The 27,066-nt window shown below is 38.7% G+C and overlaps 1 protein-coding gene across 28 annotated transcripts in view; it reads right to left on the minus strand.

Annotated features, from left to right (window-relative positions):
- Nucleotides 1–1,042: 1,042 nt before the first annotated feature.
- Nucleotides 1,043–27,066, minus strand: part of ppip5k1a (diphosphoinositol pentakisphosphate kinase 1a) — a 32,757-nt gene continuing 6,733 nt past the window's right edge. For 3 of the 28 annotated variants that reach the window (XM_065289140.1, XM_065289138.1, XM_065289139.2), the window contains exons 8-32: nucleotides 26,806–26,967; nucleotides 26,570–26,691; nucleotides 26,378–26,479; nucleotides 25,970–26,056; nucleotides 25,801–25,876; nucleotides 25,589–25,698; nucleotides 24,810–24,895; nucleotides 24,278–24,403; nucleotides 22,261–22,382; nucleotides 21,986–22,168; nucleotides 21,742–21,883; nucleotides 21,389–21,612; nucleotides 20,579–20,706; nucleotides 19,440–19,554; nucleotides 19,133–19,240; nucleotides 18,903–19,016; nucleotides 18,486–18,686; nucleotides 18,292–18,385; nucleotides 17,377–17,502; nucleotides 13,361–13,423; nucleotides 11,139–11,198; nucleotides 10,435–10,614; nucleotides 5,594–5,731; nucleotides 3,393–3,506; nucleotides 1,043–3,308 (exon numbers count right to left, since the gene is read on the minus strand). In XM_065289140.1, the coding sequence (XP_065145212.1) occupies nucleotides 2,740–3,308; nucleotides 3,393–3,506; nucleotides 5,594–5,731; nucleotides 10,435–10,614; nucleotides 11,139–11,198; nucleotides 13,361–13,423; nucleotides 17,377–17,502; nucleotides 18,292–18,385; nucleotides 18,486–18,686; nucleotides 18,903–19,016; nucleotides 19,133–19,240; nucleotides 19,440–19,554; nucleotides 20,579–20,706; nucleotides 21,389–21,612; nucleotides 21,742–21,883; nucleotides 21,986–22,168; nucleotides 22,261–22,382; nucleotides 24,278–24,403; nucleotides 24,810–24,895; nucleotides 25,589–25,698; nucleotides 25,801–25,876; nucleotides 25,970–26,056; nucleotides 26,378–26,479; nucleotides 26,570–26,691; nucleotides 26,806–26,967 (3,552 nt within the window). In that variant the 3' untranslated portion in view covers nucleotides 1,043–2,739. Of the gene's footprint in view, nucleotides 3,309–3,392; nucleotides 3,507–5,593; nucleotides 5,732–10,387; nucleotides 10,615–11,138; nucleotides 11,199–13,360; nucleotides 13,424–17,376; nucleotides 17,503–18,291; nucleotides 18,386–18,485; nucleotides 18,687–18,902; nucleotides 19,017–19,132; nucleotides 19,241–19,439; nucleotides 19,555–20,578; nucleotides 20,707–21,388; nucleotides 21,613–21,741; nucleotides 21,884–21,985; nucleotides 22,169–22,260; nucleotides 22,383–24,277; nucleotides 24,404–24,809; nucleotides 24,896–25,588; nucleotides 25,699–25,800; nucleotides 25,877–25,969; nucleotides 26,057–26,377; nucleotides 26,480–26,569; nucleotides 26,692–26,805; nucleotides 26,968–27,066 lie in introns of those variants that run through there. The other 25 variants (XM_065289149.1, XM_065289146.1, XM_065289148.1 and 22 more) reach the window with 20 other exon arrangements.

Genomic DNA, 27,066 nt, shown 5'->3' on the forward strand with positions numbered 1-27,066 from the left:
AGCTGTCCGAGTTGCATATGTCCATCGTTTTTCAGACAAACACATTTTCAGATATTTTATAAAATGTTTTAGATCTTTCAGTTGATTAAATGTGAAGTTATGGGGTCCACATCCTTCAAGTCCAAAAAAAGTGCGTCCATCCTTCACAAAATAAATCCAAACGGCTCCAGGATGATAAACAAAGGTCTTCTGAGGGTAATCCGCGCGGTATTGTTGTATAAATATCCATATTTAAAACTTTATTAACGAAAATAAATATCTTCCGGTAGCGCCGCCATCTTAGACTTCTCTGTATTCAGGAGAGAGTATTAGCGTAGTGTACGCACTTTTCTTAGTGACGTATGACAAATTCGGAGGGCGGGGCACAGAGCAGCAGCAGCCTCCGTAGGCTGCGTAAGCTCTCATCCTGAATGCGGACGCGACTAAGATGGCAGCGCTACCGGAAGGTATTTTTTTCATTAATAAAGTTTTAAATATGGATATTTCTACAACAACACCGCGCGGATTACCCTCAGAAGACCTTTGTTTATCATCCTGGAGCCGTTTGGATTTAATTTGTGAAGGATGGACGCACTTTTTTTGGACTTGAAGGTCGTGGATCCCGTAACATTACATTTAATCAACTGAAAGATCTAAAACATTTTCTAAAATATCCGAAAATGTGTTTATCTGAAAAACGATGGACATATGCAACTCGGACAGCCTGGGGGTGAGTAAATCATGGGTTTAATATCATTTTTGGCCGAACTATCCCTTTAAACATTTGATTTTTGATAAGACCATTAGCATCGCGCTCAAAAATACACAATGTAACTACAGAAGAGTCAAGTTTTAAATAAGAAAAATATCCAAACTCTTTGGTTATTTTTTAGCGTGATGCTAATGGTCTAATCAGATTTAATGGATTGTGCTAAGCTATGCTAACAGTGATAGCGCCAGACCTGAAGATCGGCTAAATGGATTCCAAAACGTTTAACTCTAAGGGAAGCTGAAAAAAAAGTGGAATTTTCCTTTAAATAGCAATAAAATGACTAAAATGACATTTGTGAAAATAAGACACTTTAATAACTGACTAATAACCTTTTCATTGCCATTAAAGTGAAATAACTGAACCTACACATAAGAGCCTGACAAACAATTATTTACCAGAAAACATGACGCACATATAGGGGTTTGCATCTGAACTCTCCAAATGGAAATGCCACATTTGAGAAGAAAGATAATTGTGATCATTTTATAGAAACACATTTGTACAAATGAACCTGCAAAACAAGAAGAATGAGGTGCAGAACAAGACATCTACTAACACAATAAATAAAACAAGAACATGAACGAACACAACAGAAATGTAAAAAAAAAAAAACTTGAACCTTGTTTTCTATACCACTTTTATTTTCAACACTGTAAATCAAAGTGCTATTAATTATGACTGCATACAGAGCACCGAACAGCACAACGTATTTGAGTTGTCGATTCTAGCAGATGCTTTATGTCAGATTACAAATGAAACTATTACACAAACAGTTCTCAGTCAGTTCAATATATAACACTAAGAATCACAGACTGCGCCGGAGGGTAAAAATGAAATGTTTTTCTCTCTAGATCCTAGAGGTCTGACATTTGAAATGTAGCATAAAAATCTGAAGTTATTAGAGTCAGAAATCTATAGCCTCAGCTTCTACATGCCGAGTATACAACAACATCCACCATTAAGGTCAAAAACGATGGATTTTTCCCCAAAACAACAACTGTTTGTTTATACCAGAGTAAACCGTACAGTGTATTCTTATTAAAGTAGCATATTTCTCTGACCATTATTAAATAACATGTGCTTGTTTGACATAAAAACAACAGGAAAGAAAACGTTTGTATCTTCTAAACACTGCACTCAAACAGGGGAGGACAAAATACAAAACTAGTACTTCACTGTTGAAGAGGTAAATGCTACAAGAAAGAAATAATAACTTTGATAAAATAACTACCACTACTTCATTATCATCGAAAACGGTGATGGTACAGTGTGTGTTATAAAAATAAAAACTAAAATATAAAAAATGAGACCGGTTACTTATTTGCTGTCTCACTGTTAAACATAAGCTGCTTATTAGTCCATAAATATACTGTATACCACATTTCATTATAAAATGCATACATTTGTAGTATATTTGTATTATTCTATATCTATATATTTTATTATGATTTAATAAATTACAGTGGTATAGCAGGCTTTGGCAAATAGTAAACCGTTAGCGTTTATTTAATATACATCTAGCTGTATAAGTTATTCAACAGTTCAGCTTGCTTATAGCAGTCATAGTTCTTCACTAAACGCAAGCGTGTATCAAACATCATCCCTTAGAAAAATATGTTTCGCACCAGGCTGTGATGAAAAATGACAAGGAAGATAATATGTTAACATTATAACACGAATCTGGATTTTCAGTGCATCTACTGTACCAGCTCAAGTCAGATCACTGGCCATTTCCCTAAGAATGAACGGTTACATCGCAGGCACCTTCAATGATCACCACAGTATCACATAAAGGAATTTAATAAAATAGTTAACAGGAGGATCTGTGCTCAGACAAGCAGGCTTACATTTCCTTACTGTACATTATGTAAGCCCTGGTAATCCCACTCTTCCTTTTCTTTGACCGGACTCGTATGAGACTTAATGAAGGCATGCTAGATCACTACAGGTTTAATGATGCACATTTGAATTTCCCAGTCTCTGCCATTTCAAGGCTCATGCACATGTGGAGATCCCACCTCCAGAGGAGTGCCAGGATGAGGCAAGGCCGGCGGACTCCCCATCCACATCTCGACTGTCTCTTGGGTATCAAAGAACTCATCCGGCTCTTCAGGAGTGAGAGGAGTCTGAGCGCTGGAGCCGGCTTCTGAACTGCTTTCTCTGAGCTCCAGCAGCACGGGCAGGGATCCAGGCAACCCACAGAAGGACTCCATTGGTGGACTATCCGGCGAGCGGGAGCAGGGGGCATCCTCGGCTTCACCACCACCACACCGGCACATAGAGTCTGTGCCGCCCATTGGTATTTCGCTGGGTCTCTCCATGATGGGAGATGGTTTTGAAGGGTGCGGGTCCTCGGAAAGGATGCTGGATTCAGAAATGGTAAGTGCAGATGTGGAGGACACGCACTGGCTTGTGTTGTGCGGGGCTGGATGGATCTCCTCGCTGCTTTGAGGGGTGAGGGTGATCTTCTCACTGAAGCTGAAGCGCGGGGAGGTGTCAGCCGTGGTGGGAGACGACGGACCGGCGCTAGACACTGTACTGGATGGACCGCTGCTGTCTGTATGGAAAAATACAAGCACAGATGCGTGTGAGCAGAACATGCAAACATGTTTGTAGAGATGTTGGGGACAGCTGTACTCACACCAGGCTGGTCGATCAGAGTGCTGGCGCATTGAAACAGATGTGGTGAGCACCCTCTGAGGCATGTATGAGTCCACTGAGGGCTGGTTCTGGGTATCAAACATCGCTGACAGAGCTATAGATGTGAAGATGAGCACATATAGTATAGTTAAGTGAATTGCAGTATCACAAGAACTGAAAGCATTTACGTGAACTTATGCCCCTTTTGGTGGAAAAAGTCAACTTTTTAAAGGTCATGTTCTTTCTGTTCCCATTTTTTAAACCCTCTACTTCCTGCTTTAATGACATCAGTAGAACAGTTTTCTGACTAAACTCCGCCCACAGGAATACGTCAGTCGCCAGCTAAGCTAATGGCAAGCTAAGCTGCCATCGAATCACAACACACCAAACAAGCTACACAATCAGAACTCGTTACGTATTTCTGAAAGAGGGACTTCATAGAACAAGAAAGACATCAGCCTGTTTTGAGGACAGTGACAAACAGCGCTATACAGATACGCATCTTTGTGTGAAAAACATGAACACACATTATATTGCGCACTGTAAACACAATCAAAGCTTCAAATAACAGAAAGAACGTGACCTTAAATCCTTTTTCCAGCCATTTAAGAGAAAACGCTTCCCTGCCAATGACGAGTTTTTACGGCAATCCATATTTCTGCTATTATCCATTATCCATGGTGTTCTTACCCAACTTATGAAATACTGAAGCATTCAATGATCCAAAATCAGTAAACTTAAAACTATGTTTTGATCATGGTTCTGAATTTGATCTTTAACTCATTCCCCGCCAGCATTTTCTTCTAAAAATATATAAACATACAAATAATATCAAATAAAAAGGGCAGACACTCTGCTTTTAAATAAACAATAAACAAACAATCAAACAAAATGGGAAAAACATTTCATCATATCTTTATTTTTTGCTCTGTTTATAAACTCTTAAATATGGGTAGGTTTCTTCAAAAATACAAAATTTTGAGCAAAAAGCTAAAGTAATTGCATTTTTGTGAAGGAGATCAGATTCAGAATGATTATCAAAACATACACAAAGTGTAAAATTAACAAATAATTTTTTGCTTCAGTTTCTGTATAAATTGGGTAAGATCTATCCATCTAGCAAATGTTTTCTTTTAATTGCCGAGATAACTTGTCAATGTCAGGGAAAGAGTTAACAAAAGTCATTTACAAAAATGCATTTATTTCAGCTTTTTGCTTAAACTTTTTGCTTAAATTTTTTTAAGGTATATTTTTTGGCCATTTTTGCTTTTACTTAAACAGTGATAGAGGAGAGGACAGGAAAGTATAGAAGGAGAGAGGGTATGGGATCGGCAAATGACCACGAGCTGGGAATCAACCTCGGGTCGCCTGAAAGTGCGAAAGCACTACATGTAGGAGCGCAGCCCACTACACCATCGGCTCCGACACCTACCCATATTTAAGAGGTGAACAAATGAAGATAAAATGAAACGTTTTGTTTGAAAGCAGAGGGTCTGTTCTTTCATTTAATATTTTGTATGTTTTTACATTTAAAAAATATTTTCTGGAAGGCATTCAACTTTTGTGAAAATCATAAAAAATGCTGCCGCTTTTTTAAACGCTGGCGGGGAAAGAGTTCAGTATGCTGGGAAATCAGAAATTTTAATTAAACAATATGACATATTACTAAGAAATTACTCAAATATCAGATTTGACACAAGCTTTAAAGGGACATTTTCCAGCTCCCCTAGAGTTAAACATTTGATTCTTACCGTTTTGGAATCCATTCAGCTGATCTCTGGGTCTGACGCTAGCACTTTTTAGCACTACGCCTGCTGCAGCCATGTTACAACAGCAAAGTCCTTGATTATTACGCCAGAATGAGAGTATAGTTCCTAGCCATATCTGCCTAGAAAATCACAACTTTTAATTTTCTGTCAGTCTTAGTAGACAGAAGAGTCAAGTTTTAAATAGGAAAAATATCAAAACTCTTTGGTTATCTTTGAGCGTGATGCTAAATGGATTAATCAGATTCAATGGATTGTGCTAAGCTATGCTAAAAGTGCTAGCTCCAAACCCGGAGATCAGCTGAATGGATTCCAAAATGGTAAGAATCAAACGTTTAACTCTAGGGGAGCTGGAAAATTAGCATATTTTCAAAAAAGTGGAGTGTCCCTTTAATCTCTGTACATGGGAAATGTACAATGGTGCTACAGACATCACCTCTGGTTGTCCTGGTGTGGGAATCTCCAGCATTCTCACAAACAGTCGTCAGGAACTCGTCCACCTGTTTGAGCGAGAGGGAGTTGTGGAGGGTCTCGAGAGGGTAGATGGAGGGCACCATGGAGCAGCCTTCAAAACCTGCAGATGAGAGAAGTGATAAGAGAGGACAGTCTTGACATCATCATGCACCTAGATAGCCTCAGGTTACAACAGCAGTCTAGAACCACACTGAATCAATGCGAATAGCCATTTCACCCTACTATACACCTTTGTCAGTGACAGAATCACAATCATGTGCAAGATACAAGACACACAAGCATACACACACAGAAACATGACGCTCACCTCACTTTCTTACTATTACATAGGAAACCACTATGATCTAAATCACATTCAAAGACAAACACACCCATATACAGATAACTGTTCACTTTAATCCATTCAAAAAGCAAAACAAACAAATCCGTCGTTAATTAGTTGTTAGAGTTGCTTCATTTAGTTGAAAATCCAAATCCTCTTAATGTGGATTAAAGCACCACATGTAAATAAGGAGGCAGAAACAGTCAAGTAATATCTGTCAAATACTTGAAAAACACTGACAGAAATACTAAAACACAGGAATGAATGCAAGAAAAGCATCACTATGTAATCAGCATATGAATTTTAGGGGACATACAGTATATTTCATGGCAATACATTATGTGGAATACATTATGATTCTGGAGGACAACAATGTAAGAAAAAACAAACAATAACATAATTTGAATAATTATGTATAGTGTATGATGAATTTAAGAAATTGTCATATTCCTATAAAACGCAATTTTCTCAATGTGACATTGGATTAGAGATTTATATATTTCTGTTTCAAAACCCTGAGGCCTGTGGCATGCAAATCATTTGCCACAATCATGCACGTCAGTCACTATTTAAGAGTTCACAGAGCTGTAAGCTGACGCGGTTGCAATCAGATGCCAATGGCATGCATCTGCCACACCACACACCCCAGCACACAGCGATGAGGAAACACTCAACATGCTAATCCAACCTTAACTGAGTCTTCAACCATACAGAGAACTAGTCATTAAAAGATACTAGGGCTGCCAAAACTAACACATTCACTTTTAAGATTATTAAATATGTTTGAGCGTATTGTTTACATTTATTTAAAAAACATTAATTTGAAAATAAAACTTTTTTCAAATGAATAGTCTGAACTGTCTGCAAGAAAATCAGCATGTGTCTATATTTAGAGTTTATAACAAAATTGTCTTTGTATTGTGGAATTCATTTCTCACTGAAGCTCGACTGATGCATTACCAAACTTTGTTGCTGTTCGATGGAAACCTTGTATATCCGTTTTTGGTTATTTTTACTTTACTGCATAAATCATTACTATTTTTTCCTCTTTAAAGTCGCCATGAAAATAAAATGAAAAACTGTAATTTGTTTTGGAAAATTGTGGTAGGATCCAATCAGATCTCCATGGACAAATTAAAATCCAACCCGCCCTTATTTCGTTTCAGAAGCCGTTTCACTCGTATATACGTTACCACGGGGAAAATAAGACAATCGCCACTTCCGTTTCATGGCGACTTTAATGCTGAGTTTACACCAACCGCGTTTTGGGTGTCAAAATCGCGTCTACCGCGCGTGGTTTGCCGCTTGAACAATTTGGATGCATTCGCGCGTGTAGAGCGGAGTAGACGCATGGAAAAAGCAAGCATTTGACACGCGTCAGAGGCAAACTCCGCTTCTTGTGGGAGGGGCAAGTGCTATGCGGTTGTCTGTTTGCAAAATGACTGATGTTGATTGTGCATTTATCGAGAGAGTTACCAGTTTGTATTTGGTAACCTTACTATAGGAGGAATGTAAACGGTGCAGGTCAATAAACGTCACGTGTCTCAAAAGTGAAGTGTGTATTACAATTACCAGGTTGTCCAATGTCCTCACTGACACTCTTCCAAGCGAGGTCCTTTTTATTCCTGTCTCCGCTATAGAAATAAGAACTTGTGTCGTATAGCTCCGGGTGACTGCTTATGGACAATATGAAATGTTGGTTGAATGAGTGACTCCGGGCGGGGCAGCCACCACAGCAGCAAGCAGGCTCCTGATTGTTTAACACAGCGCGAAATTCCGCCAAAGTTCAAATTTTTCAACTCGGGCGTCAGCCGCAAATTCGCGTGAACCGCAAAATGCACAAAAAGCACCATTTATGCGTACCGCGCACAACGCTCAATTCGTGAATCTGGTAAGTTGTAATACACACTTCACTTTTGAGTCACATGACGTTTATCAACCCGCGTTGTTTATTTTCCCCCTATAGTAAGGTTACCAAATACAAACCGGTAACTCTCTCGATAAATGCACAATCAACATCAGTCATCTTGCAAACAGACAACCGCATAGCACTTGCCCCTCCCACAAGAAGCGGAATTTGCCTCTGACGCGCGGTTCAATGCTTGCTTTTTCCGCGTGTCTACTCTGCTCTACACACGCGAATGCATCCAAATTGTTCAAGCGGCATACCACGCGCGGTAGACGCGATTTTGACGCCTGAAACGCGGTTGGTGTAAACTCAGCATAGTACCCCATTCAGACCGTCAGCGACTAGCAGTATCAAAGGAACGCAATCTCATTTATTTCGATGGAAGCTTGGCGACTTCCGGCGACACGAGCGAAAGTGACCATTGCCGACTGGATGGTCGTGGCCAGCGATGTGAGAAAGTTAAGAAAAGTTTAATCATATGCAAATGATGAGCAATTTTCAGGAACAACTACCAATGAGAGTGAAGCAGTGGAGTTCATGTCATCCTTCTCTTGTTAGTAACTGGAGTGGACAGTACTCATTTTTTAAGACAACCACATTTAGAAACGCCTTATTGAAAAAGATGGGCGACAAACATGGGGCAACCTTGTGATTTAAACTTCAATTCATCGACTGGCCGCTAGAGGCTGGCTCCAAATGGGAATCAATTCCCAGACTCCCGTTATTTTGGCCCTTCATGACAACTGTGAGGGTGGTGATTTTTTTAACTCATCTGTTTAAATTATATTAAGCCTTAAATTCTGCATAATTAGGGCGTGGCCACTTGAGTGCAGGTTGAACAGCCACTCCTGTCACTAGAGTCAAGCTAGGCGGCCATGATTTCACCAACCAGCCACCTCAGCTTCACCCACGTCCCGCCTCTTTACCCATTTTCGGATATCAGGGAGTGATGGGTTGAGATGCGCAGCCAAGATTGCGACGACAGGCACCGCCTACCTTTGGCTTCAAAAATTCTGTTCGTTCTTGTGGCGCCGCATGAAGTCCTAATACCTCTGAAGTGACTTTTGATATCGCTTACTGTTGCCAAGCAACCAGGAGTAGGCATGCCCAGGAATGCCTATCAAGTGAGTGCGTGTCGCTCACTTTTGTAGCCAATGTGAGTCTAGGGTAAAGCCCCATTCAGACCGCCAGCAACTAGCAATAGCAGAGCGACGCAATCTCATTCAATTCAAAGGAAGCTTGCCAACTTTCAACGTCACAAGCAAAGTGACAATTGGCGACTGGATGGGCGTGTCCAGCAACTTTATGCAAATAATGAATGATTTTTGGGAGCGACTAACAATGAGAGCGCAGCAGTGGAGTTTGATGTATTTAAGCACGTTACTTTTATATATCCTGGTCTCATCTGCTTTCCTGTACATAGTAGCATATGCTTCATAAGTTATGTATTGAATTTGGTCTTTTAATATCGCAGTATTAATGTATTAGGCAACGTTAAGTGTTTTATAATGTTTTGATGCACTTGCTGCTTCAGATGTGCTCGTTTTAAAGGCGGACATAAGATGAATCACCATCATCTGCTGGTCTAAAACAGTGCATCTCCCTCTGCGCTTAACTCTTTCACCGCCATTGACGAGATAGCTCATCAATTAAGAGAAAACGCTTCCCCGCCAATGACGATATTTTCCGTCTTTCCGCAATACCGCTATTATCCACCAGGTGGCGCATTATACAACCCGGAAGTAGCGCCTCACGTGAAAGAGAAAGAACTCCGTGTATGTTTTAAAGATCGCTCTGCATCTGATCTCTATCCAAAGTCCTTCGCAAAAATGGAATTATCTCAGCTTTTTGCTAAAAATTGGGTGTTTTTGAAGAAACCTACCCATGTTTGAGAGGTGATTACAAGAGAACTAATGAAGGTAGGATGAAACGGGTTTTTTGTTTGAAAGCAGAGGGTCTGTTCTTTCATCTGATATATTGTATGTTTATATATTTAAAGAAGAATATTTTCTGGAAGGCATTAAACTTTTGTGAAAATCATGAAAAATGCTGTGGCTGGTTGGCAACTTTTTTTTAAAAATGCTCGCGGGGAAAGAGTTAATGTTAACATAACAACATGTGTATATGTATGGCCATATATAAAACCACAATATCAAATTTGACAACCCATGTATAAACATTTACAAAATCCAAGCGGTTTGGGAGATAAGAGGTTTCAATCGGACAGTGACAATGTCATTTTTTCTCTTTCGTTTGTGGAGAGCTGAATGCATTTCAACTGAATGTACCGCCTTTTAGAAAGGAAAAAGATACGTTAAACACTACTTAAGATGAACACTACTGCCGAAAAAAAAGAGACTAATTGAAATTATTTTAAATGATTGACAGCCCTAAGATGCACAAGCTACACTCTTCCTAAAGTTAATAGAGTTAAAAAAGAAAAGAAGAGCCGAGTCAATGCAAGCTGCGTTTCCAATGACACAAGCATGCTTCAAACAGCAGAGACGCTATAGCAAAGCCATTACTGCAGTCACGGCACAGCAGGGCATGGAGGGACCTCCGCGGGGCTGACCGTAGAGGTACTCTAGCGGGTCCTGGCCGGAGATTAACCAGTTGCGGAAGAGACGGAGATGATAGGAGCACTGATGGAGGTGGTGGGCAAAAGCACTGTCCAAAGACAACGGGTGGCCAATATTGGGGTCGGTTGAAAAGCGCCTCAGCAGCTGGGCTACCTGGTGCTCCTCCAGGGGCTCTGAGGAAGAAGAGGCAGAGCAGGGAAGAGAAGAGTGGGGAGTACAAGAGGCCGATTGGAGGGTAGATGCAGGTCTACAAAACCGACCCATGGGGGCAACGTGGGAAACATAGTTTGGATATTATGCTTTCATTATTTAGCATGCTATCAGAGCAAACTCCCCACAGCGGCTCTGACACACTTTCATATTCCACATTTTAAACAAAGCTGAGTGACTCCTGACTCCTTTCACCAGCTACTAATCCAAGCAGGCACACAGCGACACTTAAGTCATTTGTAGTCCACTGCCTTAATTTCAACAAGTACGTACTCTTCCCCGCATCCATCGATTAAGGCACGAGACCACAAGGACTCAAGGAACTCATTAAACTATAAACTAACATGCTGACAACAACAACACTGATTTGAATCTGCTCCTGTTCACACTGCAGATGTACACTACAGTTGCTACTACTAGGCCCAGTCGATTCATTCAATCGACAAGATTGGGTTAATGCTGTGGCAGAACAGGGATCTCTCTTTACCTGAGCCAAACCACAACAGAGGTGGTTTAACCGCCACCGGAGAAGTATCATCTTGTGTGCCTAAAGTGAATAAAGCGCTCAGTGGAGTCAAACATTATACAGTACACTACAAGGTGGCCATATCAATACAGTTCACTGAAAATACGAGTGTTGTTGTACATCTCTAACACCAAATAATCCTGCAGGCTATTGATTTTGTATTATTTGTTTATCAAAATAATTAACATTTTTAATACTTATTTTTTCCAACATGTAAATGCAAATTAGTAAGCAGTAAGCACATCTATTAAAAAAAATCTATCCATAAAAAATGAGACAATGGCCTAAATGCACACAAGAATTGTATTAGGTTCCAAAACACACATTTTTTATCATGATGGAAAGTCACAAACTATATTCGGGATATTAATGTAACCTTACAACATCCCTTATAAAACCCCTTTTGAATTTTAAGATTTTACTATTCTTGTGGGGACACTGGATCACCTCCATAACTGATTCAGAAACACACACACACACACACACACACCAAGAATGCACAAAAACGTAAATAGGCAAAATAAATTAAAACTGCAATGTTTTGGTAAATATTTCTTAAATACAGGGACATAAAGGCTCCTACATCAATGGCAAGGAATGTGTGGTGGGTGAAGTGTGTGGGATTCGGCAGGGATTGTGTAGGTGGAAAAAGCACCATCTACAATATTGTGTCCAAATACACCTACGTAAATATATAACATACTCAATTAATTCACATCTGCTGCGTATTTTTGCATTGCATTGTTCTCACTCTTCTGTATGCATACATACATACATAAACACACAAACATCGGCAAAACACACACACACAATTACGCCATTCCAACATAAACACAAAAATTCCCAAAGTCTTTGTCGTCTGTAGTGTTTCATATTGCAAAGGTATTTTTTCAAAGCTAATAAAATTACTGAGAATCAGAAACTAGAGCTGCCTAATGATTAATCACGACTATTCGTTATCAGAATAAAAGTTTTTGTTTACATAATTATTATACACAGTACATCAACAAATATTATGTATATATAAATACAATCACATGTATGTATATTTTTAAAGGTGCAGTGTGTACTTTTTAGAAGGATCTCTTTTTATAATAAACCGTTGTGTTTTTATTACCTTAGAATGAGACGTTTTTATCTACATACACGAGGGTCCCCTTACGCAGAAGTCGCCATTTTGTGTGCCTGCAGAATGTTTTTACAGAAGCCCTTAACGGACAAACATTTTTACTAAGTTGTCTCCGACGATGACATGTTTTTCCTGTGGCGGCTACTGTACTTTCTCTATTCGTTTCAAAAGTGAGGGGGGGCAGTGGACTGAGCCGTTGGTTGCAATTCGCAACCTCACCACTAGATGCTGCTAAAATGTACACACTGCACCTTTAAGGAAAAAGTATATTGATATAATAAATATTTATATATGATATAAATATACAAATGTTTATACACATGCAAATATTTCTTAAACATATACATGCATGTGTGTGCATTTATATATACATAATTATTATATACATTACACACACATTTAATATGTAAATATGTAAACAAAAACTAAATTGTCGCGACTAATCATTAGGCAGCTCTAGAGAAATCTGTGTAAAACATTCACTGGCTTGTAGTTTGACATTCAAAACATTGAACATAATTTCAGTATGCAGACACATGATATAGAAATAGAGGGAAGAGTGATGGGGTAAAGAGTGACAGGTGAACCATTTCCCTGTAAACAATCACTGCAGCTTATCCGTAAATGTTATATTGTGTGTAACCCTTCTCAACAGTGGAGACATGACAATTGCTAACAGGGGAAGGGTTTGATCGCCGGTGCGTTGCCCAGTAGTGATTCAGATTTATTGTGTAATACACCCACCTACCCACGTTTGCATACAGGCACATGAAACACAAACACGTGCTCACATTTATCCACACCGACTGCCATCGGTAATCTGATCAACATTGAGTCACTGGGTGATAGTGAGAGATGTATGCAGGAAGTCACAGATTGTGATAGTGGAGTATGTGGAGGTCAAATGGAGAAAAGCGGATGAAACTTGAGGGGTTAAAGGAAACATGGCAGTAATCACGTTGAAAGAAAAAGATCAAATAAAAGAGGGTTCAACTGACATGCAAAATACGGAAGGTAGGAAATAGGAAATATACTTGAAGAGAAGCAGACGTACCATTAGTCGGATGCTTTGCAAATGACACAGAAAATCGTTTTACTGCCGGCATAGACAACAACTCTGAGGAAATAAAAAAGGTCACTAGAGTTACCATATTTTACACCTGTACAGGATGGGGATGGTGTTATAGTGCTGAAGGTGTGTGGTTTTAATATTGCTACTGTGTCTAGAGTGGATTCAGAAACACTGAGAGAGCAAGCAGAAAGAGAAGTACTTAGTACTGTGCCCAAAATTGCTCTCTCCCTCAATACTGGATGACACATAGTGCACTATATGAGGGATTAAAATACAAGCACATTATGTGACCCTATTCAGATGCTAATGTAAATAAAGTGCGGCAGAGGCCGCTCCAGAGCAGTCATTACATTTTATATGCACGTTTCCTAATAATTTCATTTTGTAAATACACTTTGTGGTTTAATGTATGGTATGACAATCCACTTGTTAAAGAGACACTCCACTTTTTTTGAAAATATGCTTATTTTCCAGCTCCCCTAGAAACATTTGATTTTTACCTTTTTGGAATCCATTCAGCCAATCTCCGGGTCTGGCTCTAGCATAATCCATTGAATCGGATTAGACCATTAGCATTGCGCTAAAAAAATAACCAAAGAGTTTGGATATTTTTCCTATTTAAAACTTGACTCTTCTGTAGTTACATTGTGTACTAAGACCAACAGAAAATTAAAAGTTGCAATTTTCTAGGCAGATATGGCTAGGAACTATACTCTCATTCAGGCATAATAATCAAGAACTTTTCTGCCGTAACATGGCTGCAGGAGGCACAAAGATATTACACAGCAGCCGAAAATAGGCCCCTTAGTAACTTTCAATGACAGGGGACTTTTTTGGGCAGTGCGTAATATCACTACACCTGCTGCAGCCATGGTACAGCAGCAAAGTCCTTGATTATTACGCCAGAATGAGAGTATAGTTCCTAGACATATCTGCCTAGAAAATCCCAACTTTTAATTTTTTTGTTAGTCTTAGTACACAATGTAACTGCAGAAGAGTCAAGTTTAAATAGGAAAAATATACAAACTCTTTCATTATTTTTTAGCACGATGCTAATGGTCTAATCAGAGTCAATGGATTGTGCTAAGCTATGCTAAAAGTGGTAGTGCCAGACCCGGAGATCAGCTGAATGTATTCCAAAAAAAATTTTTTTGTTTTAACTCTAGGGGAGCTGGAAAATGAGTATATTTAAAAAAAAGTGGAGTGTCCCTTTAAGTCATGACATAAAAATACAATTTCTGGTCCAAAGCCTACACTTGCTTCCTATGAAACATGAAGCAAGTATATACATTCTCCAAGCTCAGAACGTTCCAGACAACTATACTTTAGCAGTTCATAAAAGATTCAATACTTTCTGGCTTTCTAGGATTTCAGTATGGAGATAAATGTTAGGATCACAAGTTTTTTGAAGTTTTACATTGCACTGTGAGAGTGGGCAGTTTGTTGATTGCTTAAGGCATCTGATTGAGCATTTGGTCCAGAAGTTGATGTCAGACTTGACAAGCGGATATAAAAAAATCTATCAACATCTTTAAACTCTCTTAGGCCCTGTTTACACCTGGTATTAAGATGCGTTTTAGTCTTTCGTATTACAAGTGCACGAGAGAGACACATGGCCATTCACACCTGGTGTTTAAAATCCGTCTCTTTTGTCCACTTTGGACAGGTTTTGTCCTGATTACTTAGAAGGAATGGTCTATTGGCGAGTCCCTCTGCTTTCAATAAAACATGAGCGTGAAAAATCCTCTATGTTTTGTGGCTGCTCGAACACATTTAACCACATGGGGCTGTCCTGAATACTGTGAGGGGATGGTCTGTCGGGACGGTGGGCGAGTCTTTCTGCTGTCATTTAAACGCGAGCGGGAGTAATGATGAGTTTATATGGACACAAACTAATATTTTGTCGGAGTCCGCTGCTTATATAGTAAGTAAAATGCTGCACAGTGTTTTGTACATGCATATGTTAGAGCTTATGAAATAGGATTGCGCAACTTTCACACACTTTCAATACAAAACTACAGAGATCAGCCGCTTTAGTTTTATCAATGAAAGGCTAAAAATAGCGCTGTCTATCGTGTGTTCATGCGAGAAGTCAGAAAAGACGTAAAAAATTGTGTTCAGTACCATTCAGATTAAATAAATGGGCGGAGAGAAGGCTGTCGCGTGTGGCTGTTCGAACACATTCAACCACATGTGTGTTTACACTACAAAAGCAATCCGATAGAAAGGGGTTTCGACTACCTCTGAATGTGGTTGAAAGTGGTCGAAAGTGGACGAGCTCAAAACTTTTTGAACACAGTTTACACCTGGCATTAACGTCGTACACTTGTGATCGGATCGATGAAAACGCATGTTAATGCCAAGTGTAAACAGCTTCTATGAAAGCAATCCGGTCAAACGCATTTCTGACTACCTTCGAATGTGGTCAAAAGTAATCTGTGTTTATCATCGTCCACTCGTGATCTGATCGAACAGAACAAATCTTACAAGGTGTAAACAAAGCCTTAGGGTCTCTAAATTAGTAAAGAAAGATTAAAAATCTGTACAATGTTGGCCTGCTATTTAAGTCGTAATTCTTTTTTTAATTTGATTTTAATTCTATTGCTCACTTAAAAATGAAACACCCGGCACAAAAAATCACTGTGTTGGATTATGGGCAATTTAGCATTGCTAAGTGTACATCAGTTGTACATTACAAAAGTGCATTATGGCTTATAAAATAAATATATTGGTTAATTAAATTTTGCCATACAAAACAATAAATGGCCAACACCCCATATAGTGCACTACATACTATAAACAGAGAGAAACTTGAGAATCCAGTCCAAGATTGTATCAAATGTTAATCATAGAAATGGGTCTACTGTGGTTATACTTCTCTATGGTAGAGACAAGAAATAAAAAAGTAGGTGATAAAATATTAGATTTGGCTTGTTTATAAGCACTTTACTACAAATACAGATGCAATATTTTTAGACATTATCTCTCAGAACAAACAAATTGATGGATGAAGGCCATCAAGTTAAGCTGAGGTCCAATCACTTGTCCAATAACATTAGCAACTCTTATTCCCTCACAGGACACAATCACACACAACATTGAAGACAAAGAGACTGAGATTTGTGTTCAATGACCGGCCAGTGAAATCTACACACACAAAAAAATAATAAAGAGAATTGAAGTTAATCTATTAAAAGTTAAATGAGCTAGGATTAGACCAACGAACATGGTAGAAATTAATGAGTGTAAAGTTGTTATCATAAAACAACACTAAACACAAGACGACACAGGAAATGGGAACAGAAAGAGGAGAACTCTGCACAATGTCACAGTGACACCTTGTGGGCAAAGGTTTTTACCATGAACATTCTGGAAGGTTTCTAGAAATTAGACCGATACATCGATGCAATTTCAGGCAAGGTTCCAAATTAGACTAAAATCTGAAACTTTAATTTAGTAATGACTGTACTTTTTTAAATAATGTGATGTTTTTAAGAGTAGCAATTGCTAGAAAATACCCATTACTGTACATTTGATAAAAATATCCCCTATTTAGTACAATGCAAGGTCAATGTTTACGCACAGTTTGCTTGAAGGAGAGATTTAACACGATCAGTGTACTGTATATACCACGTTTTTGCAATTTTTCCGATTTTTTTCTTCAGTTCTGCTGAGGGCAATAAATACCCTCTCGAATAACTGGAGTTGCCAATTTAATGATGTCTAAAACAAAGCACTGATCACAAAATATGATGAAAATGACACAAAACAAAGACATAACTGCTCAAACACAGTGAATGGCACAGAAGACTTCTTTTAGACATTCACAACCGTGGAAATGAGCCTGACGTGAAATGCTAAATATAACAACGAGATGTGATCAGCATCAAAAACAGCTGTTCTTCATCTACACTATTCATAACTCACATGCTCTACTCCTATAGTGTCTAAGCTCTTGTCTCAACTCTATGTGGGAAGGAACGGGACTGAGCACATACCGTCTTTATAGGTCAAACTGCCCGAGGAGAATTTTTTGCGATGTGTACGTGCGTAGTCCTGAAGGTTGGGGGCACTAGAGGAGCCCCCCAGGACGGTGGTGCTGAAGAGACCAGCGCACTGTGAGCCTGCAGAGGGGGTTAGATCATGGATTTAGTGTGCACACCAACCACATGCACTTATTAATCAAAACAGAGCAGGGGCAGTGAGAGGATTATAATGTCATAACGTATAACTCATGCCAAAAACCATTATGGCTTTGGACATCAATAGCAGAGGCTAGCCAAGCAAATTGTTGAATAAGTTCTTAGTGAACATTAGTGCTCACATTTCATGGACAGTAAATCAAACTAATTATACAAATAAAAACTTGAAAACTTAACTAACGGTTAGGTGTATATCTAACTGCATGCTAGTTTACTTTGTTTATGGACACCCTTGTCAATTACGGTTTTATTTCTACCATGCAAAACTATAAAGGAATAGTTTCATGAAAATTCTGTCATTATATACTTACAGATGTATAGTTAACAAATAAATAACAACAGAATTTACAATACAAACTATTCATTTTCAATATTGCAAAAAATTCCTCAAGGCTATTGGTTTAATATGTACAAATAAAGCCAATCTAAACTTTCATCCAAATTTAGGGTACTATCGGGCTTAAACAGAGTAGATATACAATAAAAATTATGCATCCCGACCCCACACAATATCATCCTTATCTACATTAAAATGTGATTGTATCCACCACTACTATTTCCTTTGTAATGTTATTTTAAGCAGTCAGCTAATGGTTTTTACACCTGACATAATATACAGTTGCCTCTGATGCAGAAGGTGATTTCTTCTAATAGATTAAAGATGAACAGCAGTCGTAAAGGCTGAGCGAGTGACAGACACACGATACCAACCTAATCCGCTCTGCTTCATCTCTGGAGACTGCCGTGAGCAGGAGGGGAAGAGGCGATAGTTGCCCCCTTTAGAGGATGAGCTTTCTGACAAGACCTACGTACACAAAGATGGCGCTGTCAAATGCCAGCACATAAAACTCAGCCTGATTCTGTCAATCTGAAACTAATGAGATTTTAAAAGTATTGCTCCATACTACATCCAAAGGACAATGTACAATGACTGGCACAGTCATGTATGATGGAGACTGCGATACCTCCATGGAGCCCGTCTTGCGATTCCGGATCAACGGGGATTTCCTCTGGGTGCTGATGGCATCAGAAAGGGGCAAGGCCCGGTCGGGCTCATCTCGTGAAAGGTTTTCCAAACTACCGGGGTCTGTTTGCTTCTGGTCATTCTGGGCCAAACACACACACATGAATGTAAAAGCCAGAGATGAATACTACTGTAGCTATTATTATACTTGTCAACATTTGAAGTGGAATATTGAACAATACATATTTTTGTTTTAGGACAACTTTGATGAACTCTTTAGATCCACTTCAAATGTTGAATAGTGACGAATAATGATCCAATTCACATTAAGAAATGGAATAAGTGAAACTTTGAATACTTCAGCAGATGCTGGTCGGAAACCAAAACCCATTGGCGCGCTCTCCTCCTCTGACACTTTAACCCCAGGGCTGAAATGTAGCTCCACATGAAAGCGCTCTTCAGAAGACGGGTCCTGATTTAACACAATGCCATCATTCTCTACTGAGACTGGACAGTCACGTCTCAGACATGACACACTTGATTGCAAGTTTACTTTGGTTTATTCACTGTAAGTAGATCAGGATGTACCTTATTGTTGTCTTCATACAGCATAATGACAATCTGTGTCATGTAGTTCAGCTCAGACACTGCACTTAGGTAATCCATGGCTCTGTTCCACTGCTGGTCCTTCTCCTCCTAAATCAGATTCAAAGAGTGAATTTTCTGGCTGCGTCTCAAAACATACAGAGCTGCCTACCATATTTTGGTATCGTGCCAATGTACTGTAGGCAGTACAGTATAAAGCAATGCGACTAACTATGGTTTTTAAACAGAGCTTATGTGTGATTCAATCTAATTCTCCCTTTAATTGTCTTTTTTATCCTGTCATACTTACATCTAATAGGCCACCGTAACGAAAGATGCTGAGTAGGGAGTGGACGTGACTCTCGCTCGTGAAATACAGCCGAGTTCGAACATGCCTGCCTGGTGACAGGACTCCACGTGAATATCTGGGACACAAATAGAAAAGTATGAGATCTGACAATTGATGCACTGCAAAAAATGTTTTCTTAGTATTTTTGTCTGGGTTTCAGTACAAATATCAAAAAATTCTTAAATGAAGATGCATTTTCTTAAAGGAGCATTTCACCCTTAGAAACGTTTATCTTTATTGAAAGTGTGTCATATTTGTAGTTGACATGTAACATACATTTAGAATTTGGTGACCGAGAAAAGGGGTGTTTGTAGTCACACCCCCTCAACAAAGATATTGCACTTCCTTCTTTCAATGATGCAAAATGATGATTTTTACATCATTGAAAGAAGGAAGTGCAACACTGAAATCTGTATTTCTCTTGTCTCAGCGGCAACTGAGAAAATGATGCATGACCATTTAAAAAGATGACTGGGGTTCTACCTATACAAAGCTTAATGAAAATAAGTGAAGTGAAGTCCCTTAAAAAGCAAAATCACAAGAAAATAAATCTAAAAGACTAAAAATGCTTAAAAAAAGTAAAAGAAATCTGCCAATGGGGTAAGAAAGTTTTTCTACATTTCTTGAATTAAGTGTTTAAGAAAAAAGTAAACTTATTTCAATAACAAAATTTTCTTACCCCATTGACAGGTTTGGTTTTGCTTGTTTTAAAGGCGGGGTGCATGATCTCTAAAAGCCAATGTTGACATTTGAAATCACCTAAACAAACACGCCCCTACCCCATAGAATCTGGACCTTCTTTTGATAGACCTGCCCTGCATTTACTTATCCAGGTAACAATGTCGGTTAGTAGACACGCCCCTTACTGCTGATTGGCCACAAGTGTGTTTTGGAAGTCGGCCCGACTACCTTTTCCTCACTTAAATTTGATATTTAAAAAAAAAATGATGTCAAAATGAACTACGAGTTTTTAGATATTTGTACTGAAAACAAGATAAAAATACTAAGTAACAAAGTAATTTTTTGCATTGTGGATAGACTGGAAAGTTGGAAAGAAAGACTTGAAGAGGAAAACAGAGAAATTAAAGAGAAAATCTCACAATGGGTGCAGCTTGTTTACAGATTCGTCCTCATGGGTCCTTTGTAGGTCTAGCTGAATCTTCTTCACTAAAGGTAGACAATAGGCGTACGCAATATCCAGCTTCTCCACTTTATTAATGCCATACTCCTAAGAAACATGTTCAAAACACATTTTCAATGTTATGTCAACTCTTTTTTCAAACTCATAAGTGTAAAGTTTAATATGTCATCAACTCTGAGTTTCCAATTGACATCAAAGACTGAACTTTTGGGGTATTGTAACAAACCTACATTGTTTCCAAAGCTGCTGTATAAACAAAACCCAAGATTTAAAGGGCCCCTAACCTAGGTGTTTTCAGAAATATTAAAATAGTCTCTGGTTTCCCCAGAATGTGTCTCAAAATACACCACAGATCTTTCTTTATACGATGTTGAACATGACCATTTGTGGCAGCAATGAAAAATGCGCTGTTTGTGTGTGTGTCTCTTTAAATGCAAAGAAAGTGTCTGTTCCCCTCCCTGTATGCAAGTAAGAGGTAGAGCGCTTAGAAATGTGCTTTGGACTACATCAAAACATTTCTCTTGCAGAAGGTTTATAAGGCGGAGTCTGTGAGCAGATATGGTTGGGGCGTAATCAATGTGACATCATCAATGTGGATCCACAACAGCTTGTTTTGTGTGACTGTTGCAGTTTAAAGGAGAAAAATAGATGGATTTGTATAATAACAGGATGTTTCTGCACATACACTGGTGACTATTTTTGATAGAAACACATTTAAAAGTGTATTTTTTAGGAACAGGCTACACAGTTGCACTTTTCTGAAACAAACCTGTGGTATAACAGTGTCCGCTAGTGCTCGAGAAAGTTTGAAAAGTTCCACTGTGTCCTCCAGTCCCAGGGAGCTGTTGTGCTGCACGTCATACTTCACACAGTCGTAAATATCCGGAATCTTGCTAATGTCATAGCGGCCGCTCTTCATGCGGAAGTCCCTTTCCAATTTGGACCAGCGTTGCAACATCATCTCCAGTGTCTCACTGTGGTACAGCTGTAAATCTGAGAGAGCAACAGGGTTGAGCTTGGTTAATTTGGCTAAGAACTCATTACCCGGGTCATGCTTTCAAAGGCGTCCTACCATTGCTCAGAGGGTGTAATGTGCTTTTGATGTAAGCAACAAGCAAATACCTGCTGATTTGGGGTCTTCAAGTCTTTTGCGGATCTGTGATGTGAGGCTCTGGATGAGGGCATAGACTTTATCGCACGTACTCACTGGATTCTCCACAGCCTTCATAGAGTTCACCAGAGAACTGCTGCACGTTGGAGCCAGCTGAAGAAACAAAGAGATGAATTGGACACAGATGTGTGTTTCTTTTGAAAATCAGCAAACATCCAGCCCACAGTTCAAAAGAAGTTTGACACTCCGGTTTACCCTGTCAAAGTCGTCTTCTGTGAAGGTTTGATCTTTCTGCATGATCTCGTGCAGTCTGGCCTTAACCCTTTGCTGACAACCGCTGAGGGATTCACTATCATTATCCAACAGGCCGTTCATATTTGCACTTTTCACCATCTGGACCAGGATGGGTGTTAGTTCCCCTTCTAATGCCAAGAGACCCTACAGACAACCAATTCCAGCTCAGTACTTGTCTTTAATTATATATCTTAATCTTAGATTGCATGTATTTATTGAACGGTTTGGTTGTGTACCTTAGCAAATGCAGCAGCAGTCATCTGCACCCTGCCCTCATCAGAGGCGTAGATCTTAAGGTCATGCCGGTAGGTGCTGTGTAGCCTGAGAAGGCCGCAGCCTGGAAATCCAGCATAATCCCCTATAAAAAGATAAACACATAACATAATGCATACACCGAGAAATACAGTCCTACGGACCACTTTTATATTATTTTAGCATGGCAAAAATCACCGTACAAGTATGGAAAAAAGCTCAGACACTGCCTAAGATCTTTGTGTTTCACTGAAGAAAGAACAATAAAGGATATCAAGTATGTCACTTTTCGGTGAACTGAAAAGAATTACTGAAATATTAACAAATGTCAATGGATAATTAATCACAAGAACATAAGGTTTGGTAATATTTTATGTTTTGGGGATACGCTTTTATAGCTGTACATCAATAAAACATTCAAAGTGGTATACAGTATGCAAACAACATGTGAGATTTTCAGTCACATTGAAACCACCCAATTTCTAACAAAAACAAAAAAGGAATAGCTGATTAACAGATGCAAAGATTTTACAGATATCTACCATATTTTCCGGACAATAAGTCACACTTTTTTTTATAGTTTGGCTGGTTCTACAACTTATAGTCAGGTCAGGTGTGACTTGTAAGTCAGTATGAATTCATTTTGACATATGAACCATGAGACAACATTACCGTCTACAGCGAGAGTTGCTATATGCTGCTCGTGTATTTATGTAATTCAATGAATTCAGTGATGTGGATTGACGAGGCTTGTTCTGTTCATTTAGCCTATTCAGCGTTCCAGATATGTGTATCGTGTAAATAACTGTTCGTATTACATTAACGTACGGAGACATATTCAGCCATTTTTAGTTGAATAACTTGCCTTTCCAGATTAAATGTCTGTTCTTGGGCTTGTATTTTGTGAATAAACGCGACGTATTGTCCAGTGCGACTTATATATGTTTTCATGATGCATTTTTGACTGATGCGACTTAAACTCCGGAGCGATATATAGTCCGGAAAATACATTAAACAACATTTGAGAAAATTCTCATCATAATCAAACATTATTACTACAGATCTTTAGTACATGTATTCCGAAATATTATGATCTTAAGTCCTTATTACATATTTTGGGGTGGTTTCCCGGACAGGGTTTAAATTAAGCCAGGACTTGGCCTTAGTTATTTTGGAACATTCAGCTACTTTTTTACAAAAACATACCTTACCAAAAACATTATTGGTGTGCATCTTGAGACAAAACAATTGATCTATTTAAAGACATGTAAGTGCAATCTGCTTTAAGTTAAGACAGCACAAACATGCATTTTAGTCTTGGACTAGACTTAAGCCCCGTCTGGGAAACCGCCCCATAATGTTTTCCAAGGGTGTTATTGAAGAATTAATGATTAATCAGTTTTGTAATGTTTACTGGATCTGTTAAGATTAGAGAAGCATTGGTAGATAATGTAAAGCATGAGGTCTATGGACTTTAATGACTACACTGCAAAAAAATGACTTTCTCTTTGTCTTGTTTTTGGTTAAAATATCTAAAAATTCTTAAATCAAGATGCATTTTCGTGATGAGCAAAATGACCAAAAAAAAAATCGTCCAATGGGGTAAGCAAATGTTTTTTTTATTTTTTTCTTGAATTAAGTGTTTAAGAAAAAAGTTCAAGATTATTTGGCTTACCCCACTGGCAGATTTTTTTGCTTGTTTTATGCACAAATTCACTTAAACAATTTTTGTCTAAAACGTCTTATTTTCTTGGGTAATTTTGCTCATCTTGACAATAAGTCTTGACTTAGGAATGTTTAGATATTTGTACTTAAAACAAGACAAAAATACTAAATAAGAAAGTCATTTTTTGCAGTGTATGGCTGCTTTTCCTAGTTCATAGAAACCCACGCAGCAGAACATCTGAGGTGTGAAACAAGCACACACAATGAGGATTGTCTGTGCCCTTACGCTCACAGAGAAACAGGATGAATTATAAAGAGACAGGAAACAGAGTCTACCTTGGCCCCCAGGATACATGCAGCGGAAGGCTCTGCCCAGTTCTTCAGCCTGAACTCTGCCAGCTGGAGTCAGCTCTCCTCCCCACTTCAGCACCAGCAGTATAGATGGGCCCTCCTTACGGGTATCTGCACACAACACACACAGGAGTGCCAGCTGGCATGATATGATTTAGCCAAGAAGGATGTGTTTCTGGACAACAACATTCTCTATTGGCCTTGTAACAGCAGTCCCTAATGGTCATCATAGAGCAAACCTTAGTCTCAAACCTATGCTTTAAGTCCCTAATGTCAAGCCTGACCTAACAATAACCATTAAATCTGACTGATTTAAAGGTTTTTTGTTTCAAAATCAACAAAGAATGTTGATCCAGGAACATGTGCCACTTAAACTTCCCATCAGAGACATATTGTAGTTAAACATTAAGGTGGCTGTGCCCTAGAGGTGCCCTAATGATTCAAGGAAAATCATATTCATTGTATAAATCTGTTTAAAACAGTTCAGTCTGGTTATGACTAAGTGTAGTCCACGTACCTTCTTCCTCACTAGATGTCTTGGGTTGTCCATGAGGAAGGTAGGTGAGCTGCACTTTCCTATTGATTCCGGAGAAGTGGCCATACCTGAAAAAAACAACAGCATGACTAGGGAAAATATTACAGATGTGAGGAAGTTTGACTTTTGTCTTCTCGTTCTTGTTTATATCTATTTTAACATGTCACAGAGCTCACATAACAGCTGCTCTGAAACTTATCAGTGCATCTATGCCACTCCTGTCTGCTGCGGGACGTGTGAAGAGCAAAGATGGCGGCGAAATGTTACACTCCTGTTATATTGTGTCATAGAGTAACCCTAAGAGTTTCTAAATATACTACATGTCAGAAACATCATCGTTCATTTTGTCATATCCTTTGAATCTTCTGGAAGGCCTCATCTTAAGGCCAGTTCACACTGATCCAACAAACAACAACAAACTAATTCACAATGACCCAACAAATACATTCATTTTAAAACAAGTTTGTTGTGAATTGGCCATTAGATACACCAGAAATATTAATATAGATTCATTTTAAAATATGTAATACAAAGTTTGGCAAGCATGCACCTGCTAAAATGCTAACAGTAGCCTGCCAATAAAAATAATGTTACTTAAGTACAATAATAAAATGTGAAACCCAAATCTGTAAACAAGATTTATCAGTCCTGGTGAGCAATTATGTGTTCCATCAGAAAATGTCATAATATATGACAAGACTAAAAAAGGACACCAAGTGTGCCAGTTGGCATGACCCAGTTAAGATCATGCAATGGCTTACATTTCTAAAACGGTCTTCAGTTGTTCAAGTTTGGATTTCTTTTCTTCAATCTCACAGTCAGTATGTTGTCCCATGTCTGCTAAGAGCATTCTGGTAATGTCCAGAACTTCCTGTTGAAAAAAAAACACACAGATATGTAATAGCACCACATTAGACTAAAAGTGATCTAAAAGTGATGTTTTAAACACATAAAAATGCACAAAGTTTTTTACCTGCAATTGTTTGGGTTTCTTAAGCTTCAGTTTGCCTGTTTTATACCCACCATATTTTTCAAAAATCTCAAAAAACCTATAGGAAGAAAAAGTGCAAATGTTTTTGTGTGCTTTGTCCATCCATCAGTCATGCTACAAGTGACCGATTAATCAGGTGACAAGGTCTTACATGGGATTTCTCACTTCCATCTTCATTTTCTGTTTTGGTGTTCGATCTCCATGGCGTATCACAGCTATCACACAGCGCAGCTCCATCCTTACCATAGGAAAAGGACAAAGACAACTGACAGTGTCATTCTGAAACTCATAATGTGTCATCTACATAGGCCTGACAGTATTGATGAAAATGTATACAAGTGTAATAAACATGTGTAATAAAGGTAATTTAGATCTGCTTTATTTATATTTAACAAAGGCTGCTTGTGTATTTAACAGAAATAAAACTATAAGCTGGTTGCTCAGATGATTTATTAGGAGACTGTAATATAAGATGTAACCTAAATCCTACTACCACTAATGGATAGCATAGCGAACTTTAGTCAAAGGTCAAAGTCTTTGACTGTCATGTGATTATTACATGGTGCCTGATGTCGTGGGAACAATAGGAATGTCCTCTGCCTCTGTAGGTATGGACCAGGGGATCTGAAACTGAGGAGCCAGCTCCCTCATCACAATATTTCTGAAAGAAAGAACATCAATCCAAAACTCAACACAAACAAGTATTGCACTATATCATTTCAAACTTTATTTAATGAACATTATGCTGTACCCTAGAATCTTGGCACAGTCATCATAGTACTTCATGGAATTTTTCACAAAACTGAAGCCGTTGACATCACAGACGTATGAGTGGCCGTTGGCTCGGAGAAGATCGAATCCACACACTGTTTGCTACCATTACAACGATTTTTGGAAAATAAAACCAACATGAATTGACTGGGAAATGAGAAAGCCCAAAAATAAATGAAAAGTTTATTTAATAATTTAGTAAGCAGATCGTCTCACCTTAAATGCCAGACACACTTTACGGGCCACAAGTTTTTCCATGGCAGTGAGCATGACCGGATAGCGAATTTCTTTGCCTTCACTGTCTCGCTCAACCTTCCCATCGAGAGCAGGGGACTTACGAGCCTCTGCATGAGCATAATCTGGCCCTACTGTGTACACCTGCATCAACACAAAAAGACAAAGCAAAAAAGAAATGCAAAGACACAAGTTTAGACAAAAAGTCTAAACCAAAATCGAAACATTTATATATCCATCTAT

The sequence above is a fragment of the Paramisgurnus dabryanus genome, chromosome 2 (genome assembly GCF_030506205.2).
Source record: "Paramisgurnus dabryanus chromosome 2, PD_genome_1.1, whole genome shotgun sequence".
NCBI lineage: Eukaryota > Metazoa > Chordata > Actinopteri > Cypriniformes > Cobitidae > Paramisgurnus > Paramisgurnus dabryanus.